The 25,633-nt window shown below is 41.9% G+C and overlaps 1 protein-coding gene across 2 annotated transcripts in view; it reads right to left on the bottom strand.

The window, feature by feature from the left end:
* Nucleotides 1-24,971, bottom strand: part of CEP250 (centrosomal protein 250) — a 37,721-nt gene extending 12,750 nt beyond the window's left edge. For both annotated transcript variants that reach the window (XM_012553265.3, XM_031953909.1), the window contains exons 1-22: nt 24,816-24,971; nt 20,040-20,343; nt 19,664-19,720; nt 18,957-19,039; nt 18,614-18,779; nt 18,094-18,200; nt 17,500-17,736; nt 14,166-14,262; nt 12,328-12,429; nt 10,598-10,753; nt 9,813-9,991; nt 9,324-9,506; nt 8,441-8,585; nt 8,054-8,200; nt 7,716-7,946; nt 6,178-6,371; nt 5,279-5,406; nt 4,943-5,112; nt 3,933-4,112; nt 3,462-3,593; nt 3,046-3,189; nt 2,406-2,530 (exon numbers count right to left, since the gene is read on the bottom strand). In XM_012553265.3, the coding sequence (XP_012408719.1) occupies nt 2,406-2,530; nt 3,046-3,189; nt 3,462-3,593; nt 3,933-4,112; nt 4,943-5,112; nt 5,279-5,406; nt 6,178-6,371; nt 7,716-7,946; nt 8,054-8,200; nt 8,441-8,585; nt 9,324-9,506; nt 9,813-9,991; nt 10,598-10,753; nt 12,328-12,429; nt 14,166-14,262; nt 17,500-17,736; nt 18,094-18,200; nt 18,614-18,779; nt 18,957-19,039; nt 19,664-19,720; nt 20,040-20,222 (3,146 nt within the window). In that variant the 5' untranslated portion in view covers nt 20,223-20,343; nt 24,816-24,971. The remainder of the gene's footprint in view (nt 1-2,405; nt 2,531-3,045; nt 3,190-3,461; nt 3,594-3,932; nt 4,113-4,942; nt 5,113-5,278; nt 5,407-6,177; nt 6,372-7,715; nt 7,947-8,053; nt 8,201-8,440; nt 8,586-9,323; nt 9,507-9,812; nt 9,992-10,597; nt 10,754-12,327; nt 12,430-14,165; nt 14,263-17,499; nt 17,737-18,093; nt 18,201-18,613; nt 18,780-18,956; nt 19,040-19,663; nt 19,721-20,039; nt 20,344-24,815) is intronic.
* Between the last annotated feature and the right edge of the window lie 662 nt (nt 24,972-25,633).

Below are 25,633 nucleotides of genomic sequence, written 5' to 3'. Positions count from 1 at the left end.
TTCATTATTGATCACAAAATAGGAAACTGATTATATCAAATTAAAAAGGTTTTGTACAAACAAAACTAATGCAGACAATATTAGAAGGGAAACAATAAACTGGGAAAACATTTTTTACATTCAAAAGTTGTGATAAAGGCCCCATTTCCAAATTATATAGAGAATTATTATAGAGAATTTATAAGAAATCCAGCCATTCTCCAATTGATAAATGATCAAAGGATATGAACAGACAATTTTCAGATGAAGAGATTGAAACTATTTCTAGTCATATGAAAAGGTGATCCAAATTACTATTGATTAGAGAAATGCAAATTAAGACAACAAGTCCAATGAGAGAGTATGGGTGTCACTCTATTAAGTTGAAAAGAATGTGAGGTTAGAGAAGAAATGCACTGAGAAGGGGGAGAATAATAATTGATCACAGCACTGGACAGGTGAAAGTTATCCCCAAATCTCTTGCTAACTGGATTCTTCAGTATCACCTTTCTTGCTTATAAAAGAGGATCTCAGAATTTCACTCATTTTCATTCAATTTAACTCATCAGACATTATTCTCACTCTTTAGCTCAAAGGCATCAGAGGATGCCTTCTCCTGTAAGCCTAATCATATAGTTCAGGTTTCCACAGAGTCCAGGGATAGATTTCAAGTATTACAAACTTAGATGGGGAAAAAAAAAATTACACTATTTTCACTAGACTAGTAAAACTTAGCATTTCCTACAATTGTGAATGCAGGTAAGAAACGACTTTGTAACCAACAGAAATCAATGATATTTTCATCTTACATTATGGTTGTTTCAAAATCTCTCAAAGTATCATTTATCCTCATCACTACTTCAAAATACTAATTATTAGGCCTGTTGATTGCACTTTATTCTGCTGTTTACAGACAAGGTGATTACCAGTCTCAAGAAAAAAGAGGAGTCTAGGACTAGGAAAGCAAGAGTTATTGTCAAATGAGTGTAATAGGAAGACATATAGAAAAGGTGAAAAAAAGATAAAGGAAGCAAAGAACTAATAATTAAAGCTGGTGGACTATGAAACCAAGAAATAAGAAGGAAATTTCCAGGAAGAACTTTCTTTTCAAATTTCTATTTCCCCATCCCTACTTCCTTCTTCACCAATCCAAATCGAATCCAGCTCAAGTTATCATTCATTGAAAATTTATTGAATACTACTTAACATATAAAGATCTGGGCTAAATACTTATGGCTTAATTGAGAAGTCAGGAACATACATTTTAAAAACACCAATACAACACAGTATAAACTAATTGCTGAATGAGTGGTACAAAACTACTAGTATTCTAGGAATTCATACTAGGAAACACAGGTGAAGAGGAAAGGTTTCATAAAGAGATTCACGGACTTGGGACTACAAAGTACTTTAGAATCCATTTGATCCAACTCCTACCTAGAACAATTCATTTCTCAAAAAATGTTTAACCAACCTCTTCCCAAAGATGGGAAACTTATGACTTGCTCAGCTCATTCCATTTCTAAGCATCTCTTGTTAGAAAGTTTCTTATATTGATCTGAAATATCCCCCTGTTCCCATGTGGGAAACTCTGATTCTAACTCTGTCCTATGACACCAAACAGATCAAACTAATCCCTCTTCCACATGACAATATTAAGATATGACAAGCTTTCTAGGCTCACTCACCATTCTCAATGAGCCCTCCTCTGAAGTCCAATTGTGACATAATACAAAAGAACTGCTTCCTTTACTCTGAATATTATTTTTGGGTCACCAACCTATATTTATTTATCCTTATTTCCTGGTGTGGGAGAAAGAATATTGCTGAATCTGGGGTAGGACATGGGTTTGAATCTTGCCACATTACTTACTATCTTGGTCAAGTCAGGTTCCTTTTCTGTAAAATGGAGGGACCGAGCTTTGTTCAGTTGTTTTCAACTCTTTGTGACTTAGGGTTTCCTTGGCAAAGATACTGCAAGGGTTTGTTTCTCCAACGCATTTTACAGACGGAGAAACAAAGGCAGAATGAAGGGATTTACTCAGGATCACACAGCTATTAAGTGTCTGAGGCTAGACTTGAACTCAGGAAAATGAGTCTTCCTGACTCCAGACCCAGCACTATCCAGTACTATTTATCTAGTTGCCTAAAGCTGTCATAATCTATAAACCATTTATTTCTAAATTGTCTATGGCACATAGAAAAAGCTTAACAGATGGTTATTTATTCACAGCAACTAGACAAGCTCTGAGGGCTTGTAACTCTTATGTAACCCGGACATGACATGCACCTAGCACAGCTCTAGTTATAGTAGCACCTACTGGTGTTGAACCTACTAGTTGGCTGGCTGATGATTTGAGCAGTCTTATGACATGGCATAGTGGCCAAATAGTTCCCCAGACAGCTGGATGGCTCTAACTGCCTACCTTGCTTTTTCCTGCTCCAGTATGCGAGCACTCTCTTGGGCCTCTTGTAGCTGATGTTGAGCCTCATGTTCTGCCAGCCTATGTGAGTCTTCACTAGTGACTAGTTGGGACTTCAAATCTTGCACCTGGAAAAGCAAAAGGATGAGGCACCAGAAGGAGTGACTGCTCATGTCCTTCACTTTCGTTGCTATTGTTTGGTCTATAACAAGTAGACATGCAGTTTCTAGGAAAGTTAGTGCCTAACAGTTCTTTTCTCCCTCATCTCTGACAACTACGTGGTTTTCTTTCAGAAATCTGGATTCTCTGCTTCACACATTACTGGGGAGGAGTGGGAAGAATCTCTGCTACTCCAAAATCACATAGCAGACAAATGATCTTGGGTGACTACAACTAAATCCATAGGAAGAGGCTGTAAGGAGAAAAGGGTTTCCTAGTGAGGGAAGGAAACTATCCCCAATAAAGGTGGGTGGAACATGTTTCAGCCTGAAGCACTCTTCAATCCCCAGGTTCTGACAGAAAGAGCAAACAATGCTCACTTTAGCCCGTACTTCAGAACCACTATCCCTCCTGACCAAAACAGTTCAGGAAAGCAGCTTTATACTTCTTCCATACTGCCCTGGGGGACAGGGCCCTAGATAACCTGTTTCTTTAAGTTCTCTCTTTGCTGCAACAGGATGCTAGTCTCTTCCTGAAGAGTGGCAAGGTCATCCTGGTTCTTTCTTCTCGTCTCCTTCAGAGCTGTTTGAGCCTCCTGCAACTGGGCCCAAAGGCTCTCCATATTCTCCTGTGAAGGAGAAAAATACAAATGTAGTAGTGAATTAGTTCACTTGTCTGTAGGGGCTTAAACTTTTCAGTCATTGTTCCAAATGTCTCTTGGCCCATCTGCTCTTTGGTTTGGGTAAACAACTTTCATTTCCTCCCCAATAACCACTTCTTCACCTAAGAAAACCCTCTAACTCATTTTTCTTTTCATCTCAGTGACTTTCACAGAGTTCTCAGATTCTCTGACATGATGGCAGTTTTCACTCCAATAATGAACAGGGCTGGGCCCCCTACCTGTTCCTTTAAGTTCTGGACCTTCATGTCCAGTCTCAGCTGCTCCAGTTGCTGACAAGCATCAGCTAATTCACTCTGGGTCATCAAGAGTGTCTCAAGTAACATCCTTTCCTTTTCTATCTCTAGTTGAATCTACAAAGAAGAGTAACATGTACAATTACAAGAAAGGCATTCAACACGATTTCCACGCTTACCTCTCTTGCAGCCATTAGACTGTAGCTGCAATAAGACCATCTGATTTAATCAGCTGGCACCAAGAACAGGGTTCAATGCTCAAAGCCAGGAAGTGTTGTAACTTGCCTGACAATTAGAACCAGGAAGTCCTGAAAGTACTGGGTGTTGGTGATAATAACCCATGGAAGATACTTTCAGATCATCAATTTACCACTATACTTGTGACCAGTGCACCACATTTGACAAATTTATCAGAGAGAAGACAAATGATGGAGGTAACACAGACTTATTCCCTACCTGACATGTGTTGCTCTCAGCCAGAGCTTGACCCTCTATCCTCTGTGCCTGGGCAGCTTCAGACTCCTCCTGCAGCTCTCTTATCTCCTTTGCACAAGTCTCCTCCAGGTCCAATTTCTCCCTTTCCATTTGTTCTAATATGGCCTCCAATTCCTGCCTGTACTTGGTATGATCCATTACCTGGTCACAGGTCACATAAGGGAAAAGTGCACATAGCACACTTGTGCATAGCACAGATAGGCAGCATTACATATTGATCCTAGTGAGAGAGAAGAGAACTCCAGGAAAGCCAAAGACTGGCCTTCCTAGACTTCCGACCCAGTCTCATCAGGACATTACACCGAGGCCCTGGTGTTGCAGCAGCAACACCAGCTCTTTCTTGCATACTTAGCAACCCGAAAGGTGTCCCCAGGATGTCGTGCCTGTCAAAACCTGAGAACTATGGGCAATTTTCTGCTGGAAAACTTGGCTTTAGGAATATTGTTGGCAAATGAGAACATTTCCTTCCATCCTCAACCTGGCTCTAGGCTCTGATAAGTGACCTCATTTAAGTACCCAACAGAAGGGTTCTGTTCCCAAGAAGGGACATGTTCTTCTTCTTTTTTGTTTTTATTATAGCTTTTTATTTACAAGATATTTCCATGGGTAATTTTTCAGCATTGACAATTGTCAACCTTTTGTTCCAACTTTTACCCTCCTTCCCCCTACTCCTTCCCCCAGATAGCAGGTTGAACAATACATGTTAAATATGTTAAAGTATAAGTTAAATACAATATATGTATACAGGACATGTTCGTTTCTTCTGTTAATTAATGGACTAACTTCTAGTTAATCCAAATCCCAAGGATTTCTCCTCCTAACTTACTTCAATTATTGACAAAGCTAGATAAAAGACTCGTTGGCTAGAACAGGCCTTTTTCCGACATAAGTGGGAAAGCAGGGGGACCTCATGGAGACACTCTCACTGTCCATCCCAAAGCTTATGCTTCCCCTTCTGTCAGTACCCTTACCCTCTTCTCCTCTATCAGGCGCAGTTCTTCTTCATGGGCGGCTTGTTGTTGCTGCAGAGCTGCCCGACCCTCCTCTTCTATCTGGTCCTGACGTTTGGCCACCATGTCCCGCTCCTGCTCTGCCTGCTGTCGCTCTGTTTCCAGGTCCATCTGAAGGCACTTCACTTCCCCTGAGAAAGGGGGCAGAGCTTAGACCCTGACTTCATGGGCAAGATCCATCTCTCCACAAGGGAATGTGATGGACCATTCTCCAGGACTACTCCCAGGAGCAGGCCTCCCCAGCTACTCCCAGCGTCTTCTGAAAGGGAAGGGGTACTGGGCTGATTTGGCCCTCACCTTGGATCACCTCCTTGGCTTGTGTGATTGTTTGAATCTGCATCACCAGCTGCTCCTTGGTAACTTCCATCAGAGAGCTCTGCTGTTGAGCCTCAAACAGGTTGGTTTCTAACAGTTCTTTGGCTGAACTGTGAGATCCAGAGGTCAGGGAGAATTCTCCCTTCAGCCCCTGCCCTCCCTCCCAAGGCCCAACAGCCCCTAGGAGTTCCCAAAGTGTCCTTAGCTAGAAATGAAGGCTACCTATTTCAACACCCTCTTGGCTTGCCAATCAATTCCCTGCAAAGAGGAAGGGCAAGGAACATCCAGCTCTGGGTGACTGATTTATCTTTAACTTTCTTCAGGTGTAAGTGAAATAGGAGCAGCCCACACAGCCAACCTGCCCCCGCGCTAATCAATCACTAACATTAAGCACCAACTAACTAAACACCAGTCATGGTGTTTGGCAATATGGTTACAAAGACAAAAATGAAGGAGCTTAAATTCTACTGGGAGAGTCAAATATCTATACAAGTATATAAAATATACATAAATATTAGAAGATCAAGGTACATTAGATTGTAGGAGGGGAAAGAGGAGAGAATGAGGAAAGGTCTAATGTAGAGAGCAGAATTTGTGCTGAGCCTTGAAGGACACTAGAGGTTAGAAGTGAAGGGAGAAATGGGTGTAAAGGCACAGATATGGAATGAAGCATCATGGGTAAGGAACAGGATAAAGAGCAATAAGCCTAAGAAGGCTAGTGAAGGCTTTTAAACTGCTAAGCAGAATTTGTATTTGATCTAAAAACTAACTGGGAACCACGGGGAAACAGATGGGAGTTTTGGGGAAATCCTTTGGCAGCTATATGGAGAATGATTAAAGAGGGGGAACACCTGAACTGACTGTATGCTGCAGGTCCCAACCTGAGTTCCAGTAGCTGCTCAGAAAGCCCTTCTCGATCCCGCTCTAAGGCTTTCAGGTGCACCTGCAGGGCAGCTTTGTCCCGAACCAAGGCCTCTTTCTCCTGGCTCAACCTCTCCAGCATAAGCCCTTGCCGGGTTTTCTCTTGGTGTAGCTGCTCCAGCTCTGCAGTGGCCACCTCCAGTTGGTGTTGTGCCTGAGGAGAACAAAGAAGAGATGAGGAGTAAGGGAGGGGAATGAGGCAGAAGACATTATTCCTTGTGTCACTTCCCACCTTGGGAATCACTTTGGGGTTTAGTGATTGGGCAAAATCAAGACTTAGGCAGGGTTAATGTGATCTTTTCTAGGAACAATGCTACAAGTTTCTTAAAAATTCCAGCTTGTTCTTGATAGCATAATGATAAAAAGCTATAACTGCTGATGGTGAAACTACCCTAGTCCCTCATAAAAATCTTTCGTCCCTTGAGAAATTGATCTGCATATCTATAAAACAGGGAGAGAAAAACCATAATTTTGCAAAATTAGGGGTTGGCCTTCTAAGGAGCTTTAAGGCAGGAAAGCAGTGTGGTATAGTTGAAATCAGGATGTCAAGATTCACAGTTACCCTGCCTTTTATTCCCACTCTCTTCATCTGGAAAATAAGACATAAGCAGCCTGACATTACTTTTTTCATGGAACTATAGTAATATGAGAAAAATGAACTTCAGATTTTTCAAAAGTCTAAAGAGAAAGAAACTGCAAAGTCAAACAAGAGAACCTAAACTTCTCCCTGGGGCAGCTTTTACAATTGTGGAACAAGGAGGAAAAGAGGCAGAGAATTTGATGGTGGCAACAAACTTGTAATTTTATTTTTGAGGGTTAATGTCACTGGTGGTTAAGGGAGCCCTCAAGAAGGGTTGTAGTATTGGGATGTTGGAGAACCATTACATAATGATCACAAGCTCAAAGATTTAGGGATGAAGAAACCTTTGTTTAAAATATGGAAATATGTTTAAAATGATTGTATATGTATAACCTATTGGACTGCTTGTTGTCTTGGGGAGGGGAAAGAAGGGAAGGAGGGAGAAAAAATACAGAACTCAAAAAATGAATGTTGAAAACTATCTTTGTCTGTAACTGGAAAAATAAAAGACTATTGAGGGAAAAAGTATAATCATCATGGAACATTTACATTTATAAAAATCACTAAATTATATTTTATATAAGTTTTTTTACTTTTCAAAAAAATTTAAAATGGGGGCAGGTAGGTGGCGCAGTGGATGGAGCACCAGTCCTGAAGTCAGGAGAGCCTGAATTCAAATCTGGTCTCAGACACCTCCTATCTGTGTGATCTTGGGCAAATCACTTAACCCCAATTGCCTGGGGGGGGAGGGAGAGGGAGGAGAAGAAATCTTTGTCTAATCCCTTCATTAGATTAGGGATTAGACAAAGACACGGGAGCTAAATGGCAGTGCTGCAGGGTAAATCTAGGCCCTGGATTTCCAATCCAGTACACAATGCAATGAAACTCTGGTTGGTGGTCTGTGCTTCATCCTCTCACCTCACCCAATTCCTCCTGGGTTTCCGTCTTCTCTTCTCTCATCCTGCTTAGATCCCCCTGCAGCTTTGTCTCAGCATCCTTAGCTCTCTTTAGCTGCATTTTAAGATGAACCTTATCTGCCCAAAGGGCCTCCTTTCTCCTTTCAGATTTCTCCAGCTCTATCTGCACAGCACTCCTGGCCTTCTTTGCCGCTTCTACTTCATCACGGGTAGACCGGTTTTCCTGCTCTAACTGTTACGAGAGAAGAGTGGGAGGCAAGAAGCACATGTCAGTAAAATACACTTGTGATTTAAGGGGCAAATGCTGAGCTTGGAGGGAGTGGGATTCCACCAGCTCACCTGTAAGAGCTGTTGGTTTAACCCCACTTTATCTAAGGCCAAGGCTTCATTCAGTGCACTCAACTTGACTGCTGTATCCTGAAGATCAGCTACTTCTGCCTTCAGGGTGCTCTCTATAACTGTTAGCTCAGCAATTGACTGTTCTGCCTATAAACAAAAAGATATGAAGATTTTCTCCTTTTCTGCCTTACCTGCACAGCTCAAATTTCTCACCCCAGCCTCCTTTTCATACAGTTAAGCTGATTGTAGGATCCTCCTTCTCAAATTCTGAGCAGTGAGTGCTTCTCTGAAGCTACCATTCTGTCCTCTCTGGGTTAAAGGAGATGGATCGCCTTCCCACCAAAGACACGTTTTCCTGCTCGTTATGGCTAACGGGTTATTATATACCTTGGCCAGGGCTCTTGCCATCTCTGTTCTCTCTTGAGTCAGCAGCTCCTCCTCTAGATGGCTCTTCTCTAATGCCTCCTTCAGGCTAATCATTTCACTCAGTGATGTTGACTGTTTGGCTTCCAGGCCCTTCAAAGTTTCCTGACTGTAGGAAGAAAGAATGAGAGGATCCTCACTGAAAACACAACTGCTCTCTCCTCACAGTAAACTGCCAATTCTGTGTGTGTATATTGTAGGATTCTTACTGGCAGGAACCTGTACAGGGAAACTACTGGATTTAAAGGAAGAGTCCAGGTTTAAATCCTGAATCTATGATGTTCTTAGGTAAGTGACCACCTATCGAGCTCTGTGTCTTTGTCTTTAAAAAGAGAAGTGGGACTTGGATTAGATGACCTCTAAAATCCCTTTCTAATTTTCAGTCATGATCCTATATGATCATTTGGGGAAGAGAGCCATTAAAATGTTTTTTAATATGAGGTTCATTAAAGTCTACTAGTTGAACAAAATCCAAATTTGAGATCAAATTCTGACCTTCCAGCCCAAACTCCTCTTTCTTGGCTTCTTTTGGGGCTCTATCCTTGTAAAAGTCATATAACTGGACCCAATTTCAGGTATGCTTCTTATTGACCCAATTTCATAAGAAGCATTATGTTGGTGGGGAAACTAGGTAGGGCAATAGACACAGCACCAGCCCTGAAGTCAGGAGGCTCTGAGTTCAAATCTGACCTCAGACACTTAACATGACCTAGCTGTGTGACCCTGGGCAAGTCACTTGGCCCCCAATTGGCTCAGGAAAAAAAAAGTATATGTTGGAAAAGGTCAATGGCTTTGAGGGGCACTCAAAGTTAGATACCAAAGGGAAAACAGATGTGGCAATACTCACAGGCAATCTCTCTCCCGAACAGCCTGCTGCAGCTGCTCCTCCTGCTCCACCTTTTTTCCTTGAGCCAAATCCCCCTGCAGCTGAAGCTCTGTGTTGAACCTGCGGAGACGCCAGGCCTCCTGTTCCAGAACCTCCAGCTGCTGTTGGAGCTCTTCCCTAACCTTTTCCAGGTGCTCTCGATCCCTGGGAGAAGAATGGGAGTGACCACAGACTCTGGGACCAAAAGTCTTTACCCATGCCAGTCACTAGCAGGTGCTTCCCCTGAATTTCCCACCTCTGTTATTGGCCCCAAAGATTCTTTTCTTAGATCAGAAGGGTTCAACATAAGGACAACAGACAGCAATAAAGATCCTAAGAACCGTGAGGTTTAAAAAAGCATTCTTCAAGGATGGCACAGACAAGTCCCAGAGTTTCACTCTTCCCTTTTCCTCAAAAGTAGCAGCAGACTGGGGCAGAGAGGCTTAGTGATCAACCAGCAGGACTGATTACCTATTGACAGAGTCCACTGCCTCCTGGAGGTCCTTAGTCTGTCCTGCCAGGACATCCCGTTCTCCGCTGAGCTTCTGCAGTCGCTGCCTCAGGGACTCCCTTTCCTCCTCCCACTGGGTATATTCTTGCTGCCAGAATCTCACAGCCTCTTGGCAGGTAGAAAGCTGCTGCCTCAAGTCCTGGAGGGAGGTATAATGGGAACCAGACAGCAAATCAAATGGTTATCTTGGGAGGGATGCAAGAGATTAACAGGTAGGGTTGGGTGTAATGAGGCAAGGCCAAATCAACAACAGAAACAGTATATCATTAAAACTGGACTCCAGAGGTTTTGAGGCTGCCACCATTTCTAAGGCATGATTTTTTAAAATAAGTTCGGGAGTCAGGAAACTAAAGAAGAAAATCTAGACTTTCTGACAGGACATGGAGGCAAAATAGCAGTAGAAAGATCTGGAGCTAGATAAAAAGGACAGGAAATGGGCACTGAGGCAAAGGTTCTGGGCTTGAGAGTGACTGAAATTCCTAAAATCCAAAAATTCCAGTTGCAATTCTCATATAGTACTCATATGTATATATAGTACTATATTAGGAGAACCTGTGTCTCTCCTATATGCGTGCAATGCTATAGTGAGACAGATGAACTGTGAGTGGGTATTTTTTTGGTACTAGAAAAACATGCTTAAGAACGTTAAACCTCTACAAGGTGAGGTGGTCACATGGGGCTGATAATGACAGAGTGTGGACAGGCTGGATGCCTAAGCCTACAACCCAGGGAGTGCCCCTCTTACCTGTGCTGCCTGCTGCTGCTTGGCCATAGCAGAGCGCACTAGTGTCACAGCCTTATCTGGTTCTTCGGAATTAAGATGGCTGGAGAAGCCACTGGACTCCAGCCCCAGGGAGCTCCCCACTCCAGTATCTTGCTTCTCACTGTCATCTACCACTACCTGAAATACAATGTTCAAGTATAGCTACTCCCAGCCAGCACTAAAGGGGAACCTTTCCTACAGTGGATTCCGTAAGTAAGGCCCCATTGACCCACGTTTTCAAAGTCATAGAGGCACAGTTGAAATCTGCCTCATTATAACTTTTAACTACTAGTCCTTATTCTCACCATTAGAATTACTTAGAACACGGCAAATTAATTCCTGTTTCAAGCCCTTTAGTTTTGAACAATTATGTCTCTCCTTACCCTTCTCTTCTCCAGGCTAAATATCTTAATTTTCCTCAATATAATGCTTATATAACATGACTTCCAGACCCTCCACCATTCTGTCTCTCCTAAAATATTTTATCTAGTACTGGATACAAAGGTTTGACTAGTGGGAATATTGCCTCCCTTCTAGACACTATTTCATTAGTGCAGCCTGAGACAAAATTAAACTTTTTGGCTTGGAGTTTGATTTAGTGGAAAAAAAAATACAAACCCTTTTCACATTAATTGCTATCTAAAGAAATCTTCCCCATTCTATACTTCTGCAATTGACTTTTTAAACCTATATAAAGGAGTATATGTTTATTTCTTTTCTTTCTTTTTTTTTTTTAGAGTTTATTTTTTTTCTTTTTTTCTTTTTTTTTTTAATTTAATAGCCTTTTATTTACAGGATATATGCATGGGTAACTTTACAGCGTTAACAATTGCCAAACCTCTTGTTCCAATTTTTTACCTCTTACCCCCCCACCCCCTTCCCCTCCCCCAGATGACAGGATGACCAGTAGATGTTAAATACATTAAAATATAAATTAGATACACAATAAGTATACATGACCAAACCGTTATTTTGCTGTACAAAAAGAATCAGACTCTGAAATATTGTACAATTAGCTTGTGAAGGAAATCAAAAATGCAGGTGGGCATAAATATAGGGATTGGGAATTCAATGTAATGGTTTTTAGTCATCTCCCAGAGTTCTTTTTCTGGGCATAGCTGGTTCAGTTCGAGTATATGTTTATTTCTATCAAATTTCCTCTTGTTAGATTCAACTCATCTTTTTAACCTGTTGAGATTTAGATGAGGGGAGAGATATGATTCCATTATGTAACATACTAGTGAGCTCTTATTCTGAAAGATAAAATAGGATTCCATTGTCCCCATCCTAAACCCAAAATCTACTATGTCAATAAAATATAAGAATGAACACTTTATAGAAAATAAAGGAAAAGTGAAAAAAAATTCACTGAATAGGAATCCAAAGTAGTTTTTGGCCTCAAACATGCAATCAGTCAAGAGAAAAGACACTTCACTGGGTAAGTACAGGATTTACCTCTTCTAGTATTTAAAAATGACCATTTACTATTTATTTGTTTATTTGTTTGTTTGCTTTATTTTATTCATTTATCCCTTTTATATTTCAAACTCAAGTCTTTCTCTATATGTAACCTCAAGAAAACTCACCCATTAAGTCCTAAGCTTAAATTGATGAATTTCTTTGAACTGTGAGAAAAAACCCAAAAAATAAGGAGGTGGTGAGTGATTAGTAGTCTTGGTTACACATGGAAGATATCTCTGGCTTACCCATACCTGAGTTATGTTCTTGATCACTTTCTGAAGAGACAGCTTCTCATCCCAAGCATTTTTGGTGAGAGATGCCTCATGTTCCATTAATTCTGAATGATTTATCTCCTAAATGGAGAATAGAACATAGATAATGAGCTAAAAATTTGCAAACTGCAGCTATATCCCAAGCCAGAAATTGATTCTCAATAAGTCCAACTGCCCTTAAATAACCAATATTTATATAGCATTTTAAAATGTAGTGCTCAACAAACTATATCATTTAATGTCACAAAAACTCTTGACACCTACATCTCCATTCAGGTGCTTTGAGTATTATTTTAAAAATTGTTTTTACAGATTGCCAATTTTTTTAGATCACTATATTTTCCCCCAGTATCCCTCTCTCTCTCTCCCTCCCAGAGAGCTCTCCTATATAGGATATATATATACACATACACACACACACACACACACACACATCTCCTATATAAGTAGTATTTTTTTAAAGATAAAAAAAAAGGGGGGAAAAATCAGCATAATTGATCAATATATTGGAAAAAGTCTGAGAATATATACAATATACCATATTTATGGACCTCTCAGCTCTGCTAAAGGGAGGGATGAAGGATTCATCTTCTCATATTTCTTTTGGGCCATGCTACCATATAAGGTGAAGTAACTTGTCTATAGTCATATAACTATTAACTTTCAGAAGAGAAATTTGAAAGGTTTCTTCTAACTGGATTTAGTATTTTTTTATTAATAATTTCTAGGCAATTGTAAGTTATAAAAATAATTATAAAATTTATAAAAATAAATTATAAAATAATTTCTAGGCAATTGGGGTTAAGTGACTTGCCTGGGATCACATAATTAATAAATGTTAGGTTTCTGGGGCTGGATCTCAACTCAGAATCTCTTGACTACAGAGCTAGTGCTTTATCCATTGAGCTAGCTAGCTGCCCTTAAATCTAATTTAGATTAGAGTCTAAACACTAAACCATACCCAATCCCATGTTCACCTTGGTCACCCAAAGAGACCAAAAGTGAAATAGATACTGCCTCAGAGTAGCAAAAAATGCTGTTTGAGGCCAAGTATTGAGCCACAAAGATGTTAGAAGCAAGGCTTAAAATAGATTTCTCTTTAATTTCCTTCAGTTGTATCAATGCTGATGAATACTTAGATCTAAGAGGATTAAAGTAGGTTCAGTTCTTTGTAAATGATAGCATGAATACCTTAGAACTACAGGGATAGTTGAAAGGGATTTTAGTGGTCAAGTAATCCAATTTCCTACAAAATCTTCTACTACATCAGTCCCTGATAAGAGGTCATTTAGTCCCTATAACACCCTAGTGAAAGGAAGTTCATTACTTCACAAGGCAGTGCTCTCTATTATTAGACAGAAAGTACTCAAAGTAAGATTCTATACTGGTCTGTTCTCTGAAATAGAGTAAACATATTCCTATCAAATGATAGTCCTTCAGACATTTAAAGACCATGATTAGGTCCCGTCTCAAGTTCTTTTATCCAGGCAACACATTCTAGTATTTCATATGATGTAATTACTCAGTGGTCCTGCTATCTTCTTCTTTATGCAGTTTTCCTTTTAAAATATTAAATCAGCCTCACTCTGCCAAGAAAATATGCTAATAAATATTTTTTTTTACCAGAGTTGTCTTAAGGCTCTTCAGATTTTGGCAATTATTTGGACTTAAGAACTCAAATTGCCAAAATCTGAAGATCCTTAAGTCCAAATTAAATCCTTCAACTGGTTACTCATTGGTATAAACTACCCCACCTTGGCTTATACAGGAGACCGGGGCCCTCCACCTCCAACTTCTTCCAAACAAAAACTACATACCAGGATATCCATGGTGTCCTTAAGAGCCGAAATCTTCTTCTCTTGTTCCTCATTTTGTTTTTTACTTTGAGCCAACACGGCAGAGAGTTCAGTCACCCTACAGGGAAGTACACAACAAACATTACTGTTGGATATCAGTTCACTGTTGAGAAGAGAAGACCCATCAATACTCCCACATCTCTCTGATGCTCCCAGAACCCTCTCTGTGCTCATCAATATCACACAATACTAACGCCTAGATTCAAACCAAAAGCAATTCAGAATACATGCACAAATTTACCACAACTCAAGGCTGGAACACTTGCTTTAGGGCTTCAAAGATGAAGGAAAGCTCTGGCTGGGAGCTCTCCAGGCCCAGGTTAGTCTTGATGTCAAGTACCCTGGAGCCAATAAGAACATTAGAATCGCCACTATGGGAAAGTCTTGTGAGCCCTCCAGAATTCTATTTCTAATAGAGGCACCTATTAGTATGTTACAGTTTAAGTTATTTTATCAACTTATCAATATAAGCATATATTGATATATCAATATAAAGCATATCCTCAAATTTCTTTATTTTTATGAACCACTGATTACAATTTTGGTCATTCATGAGGTTATCCTTTTTGAAGTCATTTGTATTTTCAGCCTGTGTCATTTTTATAGGCACAACCACCTACTTTGTAAACTGAAATGGCCTACATTACCTTTTAGCCTTCAAGGTTTTTCCCTTGGTTCTGATGCTTTGAGAGTGCTTGATTTCTCTGGGTTTACCTTTTCCATTCCTATTATGTCTTTTAAAACTTTAATTATATCTGTACTTCCCAATCTGTCTTTTCCTGTCCTTTTATTCCGTCCTCTACCAACAATCTCATCCTCCTGTTCATTTTAGTTGGCCTTTCTTGAAGCCTTTTTAGATTCCCTATGCTTCGGAAGTGTTTTGATTTGATGAGTATAGAAAGCTTCCAAATGCCATCTGGAACCAACACAGGTTTGTGTTGTTTCTAATACCCCTTTGACTGACATTCTGGTGAGGATTTTTTATTTCAGCAACAGCACAATAAGTCACTATCTTCAGAAGACACACAGGCCCTTTCCTGGACTGAAAATGATAGCCCAGAATGCTAGATGGATGCATTTGTATTTATCCATATTTGGCCACTTGACACTACTTTTTTGCCCAGATAAAGTTTAGCTGGTATATTTCTGATAGTGAGATGTCATCATACATGGAAACAGAAGGAAAGGGACTAAGGACTTTCTGCAGAATCATAGTCTTTGAATGTTATTTTCCTATCTTGTGATCCTAAAATACTCTAAGGAAAGGACATATCACCTAAGATCTGCAAGGTGACCCCTTCTTATGATCCCCTTCAAGGTTCCATGGGATTTTCAGATGTCCCATTATTACCTCAACAGCTAGTCCAGTAGAGGCAAAATTCCAAGAGGGAAATCTAAGATGGGGAAAAAACATCCTCCAAAAGAAACAAAAATCAGCAATATGCCACAATTGTAGTTTTCAACTGCATTTTCCAGTTGGTATCTCTTCCTTTATTCTAATGAAGATGTGGCTCCTATGGGTACCCTTGATTCCATTATTTTCCATTTTCTCCAGCAAATTGCCCCCACAATAATCCCCTCTCTCTCCCTGATCTTTAATCCCTTTTTCCCCATTTCTAATGCCCTTTAATCCTCCATTTCCCCACTTTCTATAAACATACTCAAGTGTCCCTCATCCTTGAAATTTCTCTAGTTTCTACTATCCCATCTTTTAAATTATTCTCCCATATTTTTCCTCCCTTTCTCATTCAGACTCCTGGAAAAAAAGCTACCAATACTCATTATCTCCATTTTCTCTATCGTCAACTATTTGCAATGTGGTTCATTTAAATGAAATCACTACCAATGCTACCCAATATTATGACGTTTTCCTCAATCTCATTCTTTCTGATGTCTGTAGCATTTGATGCTGACTTATCTTTTCTCTTGGATTTTTGTGGCAGTGCCCTCTCCTTGTTCTTCTCCTACCAGCCCGATGACCCGTTTTCTGAAATCTTCATCCATGTTTATCCACTAAATCAGGAATTCTTAAATTTTTTCCATTCATGACCCCTTTTCACCCAAGAAATTTTTATGTGACCTCTGGTACAGTAATTTTATATAACTGTGGTACAAATTAAACATCTACTAATAATAAATTATAATTTTGACCCCCATATTCACTTATGAGACCTCATACAGGGTTGTAAACCACAGTTTAATTAGCTGGACATTAAATGCAAACATCCCCCAAGGCTCTGTCCTGGGCTCGCTTCTCTTTTCTCTTTATACTATCTTACTGATCTTACAACTTCAGTAAGGTTCAATTATTATCGCTCTGCAGATAAATCCAGCCCTAGGTATTCCTGTGTCTGAACCTACTGAAGCCTACTGGACATTTCAAATTGGATATCTCATAGGAAGATCCAAAACAGAATTCTTTCCCCCCAACCCACTCATTTCCCAAACTTCACTGTTTCTGTCAAAGGCACTACCAACCATCTTTCCAATCCCTCCAGGTTCCCAATCTTGGGATTTTCATTCTTACTCATCCTACATATCCAATCAACTGTTAAGTCATCTTTCTCATATATCTCCCTTTCTTCTAGTTCACCTAGTTCTGGTTCAGGGCCTCTCACCTGTACTACTGCAATAGCTTCCTAACTGGTTTCCCTGCCTCAAGTGTCTATTCCAATCTATGTTTCATGTAGCTACAAAATGATTTTCTAAAGCACAAGTCATACCATGTCAATGCCCCCTGCTCACAACTCCAGTAGCTATTTCCCCTAGAATCAAAGGTAATTAAAGTTTAATACAATCTGCCCCCAACCTATTTTTCTATTTTTATCCCACATTATTCTCTTCATGCACACTATACTTCAGACAAACTAGCCTTCTCAATGCTCCTCATCCATTTCATTTCTTCTATTGGGGTCTTTTAAGCTCAACTAATATTTCCTCTGCCTGGAATTTACTCCTTCCTCACCTTTTACAATGACTATTTTCCTTGGAGACTCAGCATGGCTGTGACCTTCTACAGGAAACCTTTTCTAATCTCTCCAGCTACTATGCCTTCTTCCAGGACTTTTCCTTTTCCTCTTTTGTATAACCTATTTATATGTGTCTGTGCCCCCTCTGGTAGATAGTTTATCATCTCTGCACTCTCCCATGATTAGCCCGATGCTTGGCATACAGTAAGTGTTTAACAAACCCAGGAGGGGCCTAGGTTACTATCCACCTATTTGGCACCAGCATCCAGCTCCTTGTAGGGTTGCTTTGCCTTTAATATCCCTTTCTAGGCTCCCTATCATCTCACCTATCCTGAAGTTCTGTCTTCTCCACATTTCCTCTGGCCTTCAGGAGGATAAGTTCTTGGTTTCTTTCATTTATTTCCTTCTCCAACTCCTGGATTCTGGCTAGTAGTTGCAGATGGGCCCGCTCACTGCCTGACCCCTGAGGCTCTTGGGATTGTAATTCCAAGCTCAGGTGCAGGCAGCTGGTTAGCAGGGAACCTGACATCTTCATATGTTCAGCCTTTAGTTCAGCCAAGTCCCTGAGGGAATACAAAAAAATCTGGGAAGAACTGGCAAAGGGTGTGATGAAATGAAGCCTACTGAACCCCGAGGATGCTATTTCTGGAAAGAATCAACTGCATCAATTTGTCACTATTCCCCCAAATATCCCCTCTGTTCTGGTCAGACAATTTTCCCCAAGATCTTACTGCTACACATAGCTTGTTCACATTCTTATGTCATGCTATTCCTCTGGCTCATATAGTCTTTTTTTACTTTGTCACTAACTTCTGTTCAAATTCCATCCTAATGGACATTAGAAAGGAGGAGGAGAATAAGCTCCCATTCCTTATTCCCACTTAAGTTTCAAATCCTCCCATACCCTTCTCCTCACTGACCTGTCAGTGGCTGTCTTCATTTCCAGGAAGTAGCGGCGGAAGGTCACCACCTCCCGCCACAGGCTGAGAAGCCGGCCGTGTTCCCCTTTCAGGTAGCCCTTGAAGAACTGAATGTTTGGAAACTAAAGTCATCTCAAAGGTCAGAGGTCACCACTGCCAGTCCAGAAGGTATGGAACCTATTCCAACTCACTGTCCTCTACCAGACTGATGGTGTCAGAAAACTTCCATCCCAGCTGGACTCCTCCCCACCCCTCATAAGTAGGCAGAAGCCACCTCTGTAGGAATGGAGTCCCTAGGTTATCAATGAAACTTCCTAGTCAAGAATAAGCCATTGCAGTAGAGAACCGAGCCAAGACCCCAAGGAGACTGTTACAAAGGTTCTGTACACTGACAATGCAGTTTCCTGATGAGCCCCCAAATTAATTCTTTCTCGCTCTGTTTCTGAACTATGAATACCACTGTGAACAAATGAAACCCTATGTCTTTCAACAGCTGGCCTGGGCTCCCTGCACACCCTACCTTCCTCTCCATTTGCCAGTCACTCTGTCGCCTTGACAGCTCATCTTGAGCTTGGCTCCAATCCACTGTTAATTTTCCCATATCCTCCTGAAGTGCTTTGTTCACCACATCTGCGTTCTCCAGGTGCTGCTGAAGCTTTGTGTTCACTTTCACCAAACTCTCAGACCTGATTTGGGATAGGGATAAAAATAGTAAATATAGGTGTGGTTCAATTCCCTAACCTCTGAGGGTGTGGTGGCCAACACTGGCCCTGGCCCTTGTCAGTAAATGTGGCAGCTGAAACCAGGGGTCCCTTATCCACTTGGTCGCCCAGTCTCCACACTGAAGAACTTGGGGTCCTCACCTCTGATGCTCTTCATCTAGCCGGATCAGCAGCTGCTCCAGTCTAGGCTCGTCAGCATTTTCCCACCTCTCTGGAAGAGGGCCCTTAACCATATAAAACAAAAAAGCCTTATTTACTTCTAACCAGATCATACTACTTGGACCAAAGCCTTCACATCCCCTTCCGATTTTCTTCTCCTCTTCCCTTTAGGGAGGTTTGCTCTGAAGAAGTTTTTCCACAGAAAACAGAAGGCCATGGGAATATCCCCCGAAGGCCAACTCTCCCACAGGGAGCAGGTGCCTCAAGGCACCAACAGGTTACTTGGCCCTCATCCTTGGCATATGCAGGTTGAGATGGGCACTCAAGCGTGCACACACAAAGAGAAACATGGGTACACAGAGAGCTCACTGGCACCTGCAGGAAGACAAATTCATTTCTTCTCTCCTGTTTCACAGGTTTCAGCTGGCAGGCAGAGAGGTGCCAGAAGCCTCACAATGGCACCTATACAACTATGCTTCAAGAGGTAAGGGGAAAAGGGATCGATGCTGACCAGCCCCTCAAAGGCAGAAAATAGGAGCCAGCAGAACAGTGAAGACCAGTAGGCATTTAGCAGCAACTGAGTGAAAGTATTCAGCCTTGGTACAGCCTCCCTGTATTTCATGTAATATCAATTCATCAAATGCCCAGAGAAAACACAGTATGGGTACTCAGAGCCCATGTTCACTTACCCCTATGTTTTCTAGACGTGACTCCAGCTCCTGACACCAGTTCCGGTACTGTAGTACCTAAAAAAAGAGGCCCAGGTTACACTCAGTGGATGCTGCTGGCATTAACTGGGGATCGTCAGCAAACTGGAAGGACCGTGCGACATATCATTATCAGAGTGGATTGAGACAATACTTTAGTTTAGAGCATGTGCTTAGATTCTCAGAGAAATCATTTACATTTATGAACAGAGCAGAATTCTCATTTTGCACATGAAAGGAACTAAACAATTCTACTTAAAGTTGCTAGCCTATCACCCTTAACCACCCAAGAGGGCTTTCTTCTTAGACATGTCTTTTCCTTTTCACTTGTCCCCAATCCTCCCCACAGCTACTTCACCTTGGCTTGCAGCTTCCTCACAAGTACTGCTTGTCTCTGCTGGGCCTCCTGGGAGATCTTCAGCTTTTGCCAGGAAGCAGCCTGGTTCTTGGCCATCTGCTTCTGCAGTGCCAGGATCTGCTTCTCCAGCACCATATGCAGAGGCGGGAGCTTCATGTCTTGCCCTTGGTCTCTTGCCTCCATTTGAGGACCAGACACCAGGCCAGTAAGTCTTATCTTTCTGTAGCAGGAAGCGCATGTCTATTCTGCTTACACTTTGGCAGGTTTTATCATCATGAGTGCATTGCTCAGATTTTTTCTTGGGCTGTGGGACAGGAGCACAGGAAGAAGGTGGTCAAACCTGCCCAGACTCTTGGCAAAGTTCAAAACAGAGTGGAAAATAAATGGGGCAGCTCACTCTCCTTGAAAAGTAGATGTGCCAAAAGGAGGGACATGTAGGGCCAAATGTAGGCCATGGGCTTCAGTCTCTGACTCAGACACAGGCCCAGTAGAGAAGGCAGTCAAGTTTTTAATAGAACTCTAGAATGGGAGCCAAGAGATCAGGGGTAAACTGGCTTTGCTTGATAAGTGAATAAGTCAACTCTCTCTTCATTTTCTCCTTAAAGTGAGAGACTTCTATTACATGAATTTTAAGGTCTCTTTCAGCAGCTTTAGAAACTCAGTAGGTTTGTGTCCACCCAACTTCTTTGAATGTGTTTTTTCATCTAAAAAACACAGCTGAAAAAATAAATTATCTTATAAAACTTAAATGTAGGACTATAGAAATGAGTGATGAATCTAGGAACAGGAAAGGCATTGTGAATTCTGCAACCACATAAATGACATAAAAGGGACAATGAATGGAAGTTGAAGACAAAGTTTGAGGATGGAAGAATCAAGTGAAAATATTTGTAAGCATCAGAAAAGTAGCTAGAAAGTAGGATAAAAAGAGAATGATGAAAAAAAGAGAAAAGGAATATTTTGAAAGGATAAACTCCTGGACAAGACAGGAGGCAATGAAGTCAAAGGCACATATAAAGGGGGTGTTCTTGATAAGAAGACCCCTCTTTTTCTGATACTAGAGCAAAGGGGCAAGAGAACAGAATTTGCTGAAAGGCTTAAGGGGTGAAACTGGAGAGAAGAGGGAACTAAGAACAAATATCAATTTTTTTCTCTCCCTTCTGATCACAGATCTTCATTCTCCAGCTAATTGCTTTATGTACAGCCTTCCTTGATTCCAATCTTTCCCACTTCTTCCAGTATCTTGGTCCAATAATTATCCCTTTCTCTCATGTATTTTTCAATTTCTTCTTTTCCATTTATCTACAAATATATAGTTCCTCTGATTTTAAAATAACACCTTTCCTTACCCTAACCCATCCAGCTCCCTACCCATCTCTCTTCTCATCTCCACTACTAGACATGAAGGAGTTGTCAGAACTTCATGTCTGCTTCACAATTTACAATGACTTCTATTAACATTCTACTAAAACTGCTCTAATCACCAATGACAATCTCCAAATGCCTTGGGTCTTTTGACCTCTACAATTTTTGACACTATTTCCTACTTAGTCCTCCTGAAGGTTTTGCTTTAGAGACGCCTAGTTCTCTATCTTGTTTTCTTTCCTTCATTTCTATCTTCTAACTACTTTGATGTAGATGTTTCCCAAGAGTCTACTTTAACCCTTCTGTCTCTTTCTTGTTCTCTCTCTGGGCAATCTCATTTAATTTTTAAAGCCTTAATTCCTACTTTAAGTCACAGGCCAAAGAAAGGAAAAAGATAATCCATGTCCTCAAAACCCTCACAATCTAATGGGAAAAACATGCAAATAACTATGTACAAACATCTCTATACAAAATAGAAAATAATCAAAAGAGGGAAAGCACTCAAATTAAATTAAGAGAGATAAGCAGAGATTTCCTGAAGAATGTGGAATTTTAGTGGGAGCATGAAGGAATTCAGGAAGAATAAGAGACCAGAAAGTTCCATGCATGAAGGACAGTCAGAGAAAATATCAAAGTATGTTATTTGATAAACAGCAAAGTGGCTAGTGTTGATGAATTGAAAAATTGAGGTATGGGGGTAGATGAGGGTATAGTGTTAGGTTATGAAGGACTTTGAACAGATTTTGTATTTAATCCTAGAGATTATTATTATCTCCTGGCATTGCCTAAGCAGTGGGGAGACGTGGTCAGATCTATGCTTTCAGAAAGGACCCAAATTCAAATCTGTCCTCAGACACTTAACCGGTCCTAGCTGTGTGACCCTGGGCAAGTCACTTAACCCCAATTGCCTCAGGGGGAAAAAAATCACTTTTGCAGCTCAATGGGGAATGGACTGGATTGGGGAGAGACTTGTGTCAGACCAATTAGCAGGCTACTGCAATAATCTAGGTGTGAAGAGATAAGGGCCTTCACCAGAAGAGAAAAGGGGCCAAATATGAGAAATGTTACAATAGTGAAATCAATAGGCACTGACCAATAGATTAGTTACTGGCAACGTATGGGGAGAAGAGGGGCTAGAGGTAGAGAGGAGTCAAACCAAAGTTGAGAGCCTTCGAAGATGCTTGTGTCCTTGACAGTGAGAAAGAAGATTGAAAGGAGAGTTTGGGAGGGAAAGATAATGGGTTCTCTTTTAGACATGCTGAATTCTAAATTTGTCTGAATTTAATTTGTCTATTGGACATCCAGTTTGAGATAGCCTGATAGGCAGTTGGAGATGCAAGCAAGACTTTTGAAAGTTGGCAAGAGATGGGCACAGGGATTAGGGCTGGATAGGAAAATAGGAGAATCATCAACATACAAATAAATGAATCCATGGAAATTGATGAAATCACCAAGTAAAGGAGAAGGAGAAGAGTCCATGCAAACATGAGTGATGAATTTGGAAGTCTGACTGTAGACAGTTAAAAGAATTATAAATTATAAGTATCCTATTCAAAGGATTTAGCTTCAAAAGACATTTAGTATAGATGGACAAATTAAATGAGATTTTCGTGAGGATGAAGGAAATATGGGCATGTTTCTAGGCAGTAGGAAAGTAGACAAGACAGGGAAATATTGAAGATAAGTGAGAGAGTGGGGATGACAGGAGCAATCTGCTGAAGGAGAAGGATAGAAGGAACATTAATGCAAAGAGAGAGAAAAAGTTGTCAAATCTACCCAAGAGTCCAAAGAGAGAAGAAAGTAAGTGGTACACTAAGTGGAGCAATTCACCCTCCTAGGTCTGACTTCTCTTCTAAGCACTAAAAATTTCCAACTGGATATCCTACCAGTGCCTCCAACTCATGTCCCTGGCTCAGCTCTTTACCTACTTTCTGCCCCTTAGAACATTAATTCTTTCTATGGCACCACCATTACCCTGTGGAGAACCTCCAGATTCTCCTTACCTCATGCAGTTCTTGAATTCAGTTTCCAAGTTGTGTTGATCTCATTTTCTAACATTGAGAGATCTGTCCTTTCCTCCTCGGTTCCACTACCACTAGCTAAGTACCAGCCCTCGTTACAACTCAAGCCTACAGCAAACACTTAACAGATCTTTTTGCCTCACTCGTTCATTTACCATCTATTTAATCACTTAATGTTTGCAGGCCCACTTGAGGTCTATGCCCTCAATTGATCAGATAAGGAAAATAACCAAAAAAAAAATTTAATAAGAATTTGGACTAAATCATTCTAATCAACTCTAAATGCTACGATTCTTTACTACATATGATGTAAGGGAGAGGGATCTGGATCATGAACAAGCTGGCATTTGAATCGGCCTTCCAGGAACGGATTAGCAATTCATTAGGCAAACTCTAGAAATCAGAAATAATATGAGCAAAGGTAAGGGAGCATAATTATAGGGCATTTGGGGGGAAGGTAATCTGGTTCGAATGGAGCATAAAATGTACTGAAGGGAAAAATATGTTTGGAAAGGCAGGATGGTACCAGATTGTAAAAGGCCTTGAATGTCTTAACTTTTACCAAGAATGGGTACTAAAGAGACTATTGCAATAGTCTTAAGCAGCTGGAAAGGATCTATAAGTGTCTGGTTTTCTCACAGCAGCCCTAAGATTTAAATAATATGTATCATTACCCCCACTTTGCAAAGGAGGAAACTGAGGCTCACTACCAGCGAGTGCTAGAACCAGCATTAGAAGCATGACTCCCGACTCCGACCCATAACATTTCCTATAACGGGCGCAAGGAACTTTTTCAGCTACTTCACCGAGATATCATAGAACTGCTATCCTGAAACCATGCAATTTCAACGCCATTATATGAACTAAGGAAAACGAGGCTTACACAGGAACAAGGAGCATCCTATGGGACCGGAGTCCTGGATTTGAAATCAGGAACACTAAAAGCTGTAATTTATGCAGCATTTTAAAGCTACAAAGTACTCGACATGCAACATCCCAGGAAGTAAACTCGTTTATTACCCCCATTTTACTGATGAGGACGGGGAGGCTAGGACAGATGAAGCTGACTTGCTGAGGGTGACACTCCTAGGGTTTTCCTGCTCAAGCTGCAGCTCTCTCGTCTATTGCACAGCGGGTCCAAGGCCCGCTGTGCTCCCTCCGTGAGGCAAGGGGACCAGGGATGGATGTCCTATACACTTCTGGGCATGACCCTTGACCCTAAGGGGCTCATAGCGGGGCAGGCGTCGTCTTTAGCAGTCCCTCACTGGCCCCGAGATTCTCCAGGGACCCTAAAGGCGCCCCGGACCTGGGACAGCCTGAAGATGCAACCTCCCGCAGTCCCACACGCGAACCCGGCCGTTAAACACAGCCCCGCCCCAACCTGCCCTACCTCGGCCTGCGCTCGCTCCCAGCAGCCTCCGCGGCGGAATCCGCGCGCCGGCGTCCTCCCGTAAGGAGGGCCCTTTTTGCCTCGGGGCAACGGGGCTAGAGGCCTATCCGGGGCCGGCTGGGGATGGAACTGGACTAGGCCCCGCCCCCCCTCAATCTCTCCCCCACCCTTCCCCATTCCTTTCCCGCCTTTTCGCCTCCTGGCTGCTGTGCGGGCGGAACGCAAATCCCTAACCTCTGCTTCCCCTCCCCCTGTCCTCCTTCCGCCTGCTGCGCAGGCTCAGTGAAAGGCTGCCCCGTGAGTCCGGGGACCGTTTCCCGGGACGCAGAGCGAGAGTTGGAAGTGGAAGCACCTCGCAAGCAGATTTTTTGTTGTGTGCCTATCATTTTTGCAAATGGGGCGCTGAGACCTGAGGAGACAGTTAATTGGGGGTGGAGAAGTTTGTCGAGAGGGGAACAGTTGTGGAAAACCAAGTCAGTAACCCTCGCCCACATCCCGCCACGCCCAGTCTTGCGTGCTCTATCGCGCCTGCGCCCCCGGGCCGCTTGCTCCCCTCCCTCCCGCGCTCTCCGGTTCCTTGGGCACGGAATCCCAGGCTGCTTTGCAGAGAGCCCTGCTGCTGCTTTTGCGCACTGATCCTCTGTGTCCTCAGGCCCCGGCGCTGGAGCTCGAGGGCTGGAGTGAGCGTCCAACCCAGGCTCCTTTCGCTAGGCTTCCGGGGACTGGGCTCGGCGAGCCTTGTCTCAAAGAGAGCGCCTTCCGCGCCCGGCCTCCGCGGTGCAGCAGCCCAGGGATTAGGCTGTCCTTTCATATATGCC

The sequence above is a fragment of the Sarcophilus harrisii genome, chromosome 2, assembly GCF_902635505.1.
Source record: "Sarcophilus harrisii chromosome 2, mSarHar1.11, whole genome shotgun sequence".
NCBI lineage: Eukaryota > Metazoa > Chordata > Mammalia > Dasyuromorphia > Dasyuridae > Sarcophilus > Sarcophilus harrisii.
This window is presented reverse-complemented; position numbering and strand designations above follow the sequence as displayed.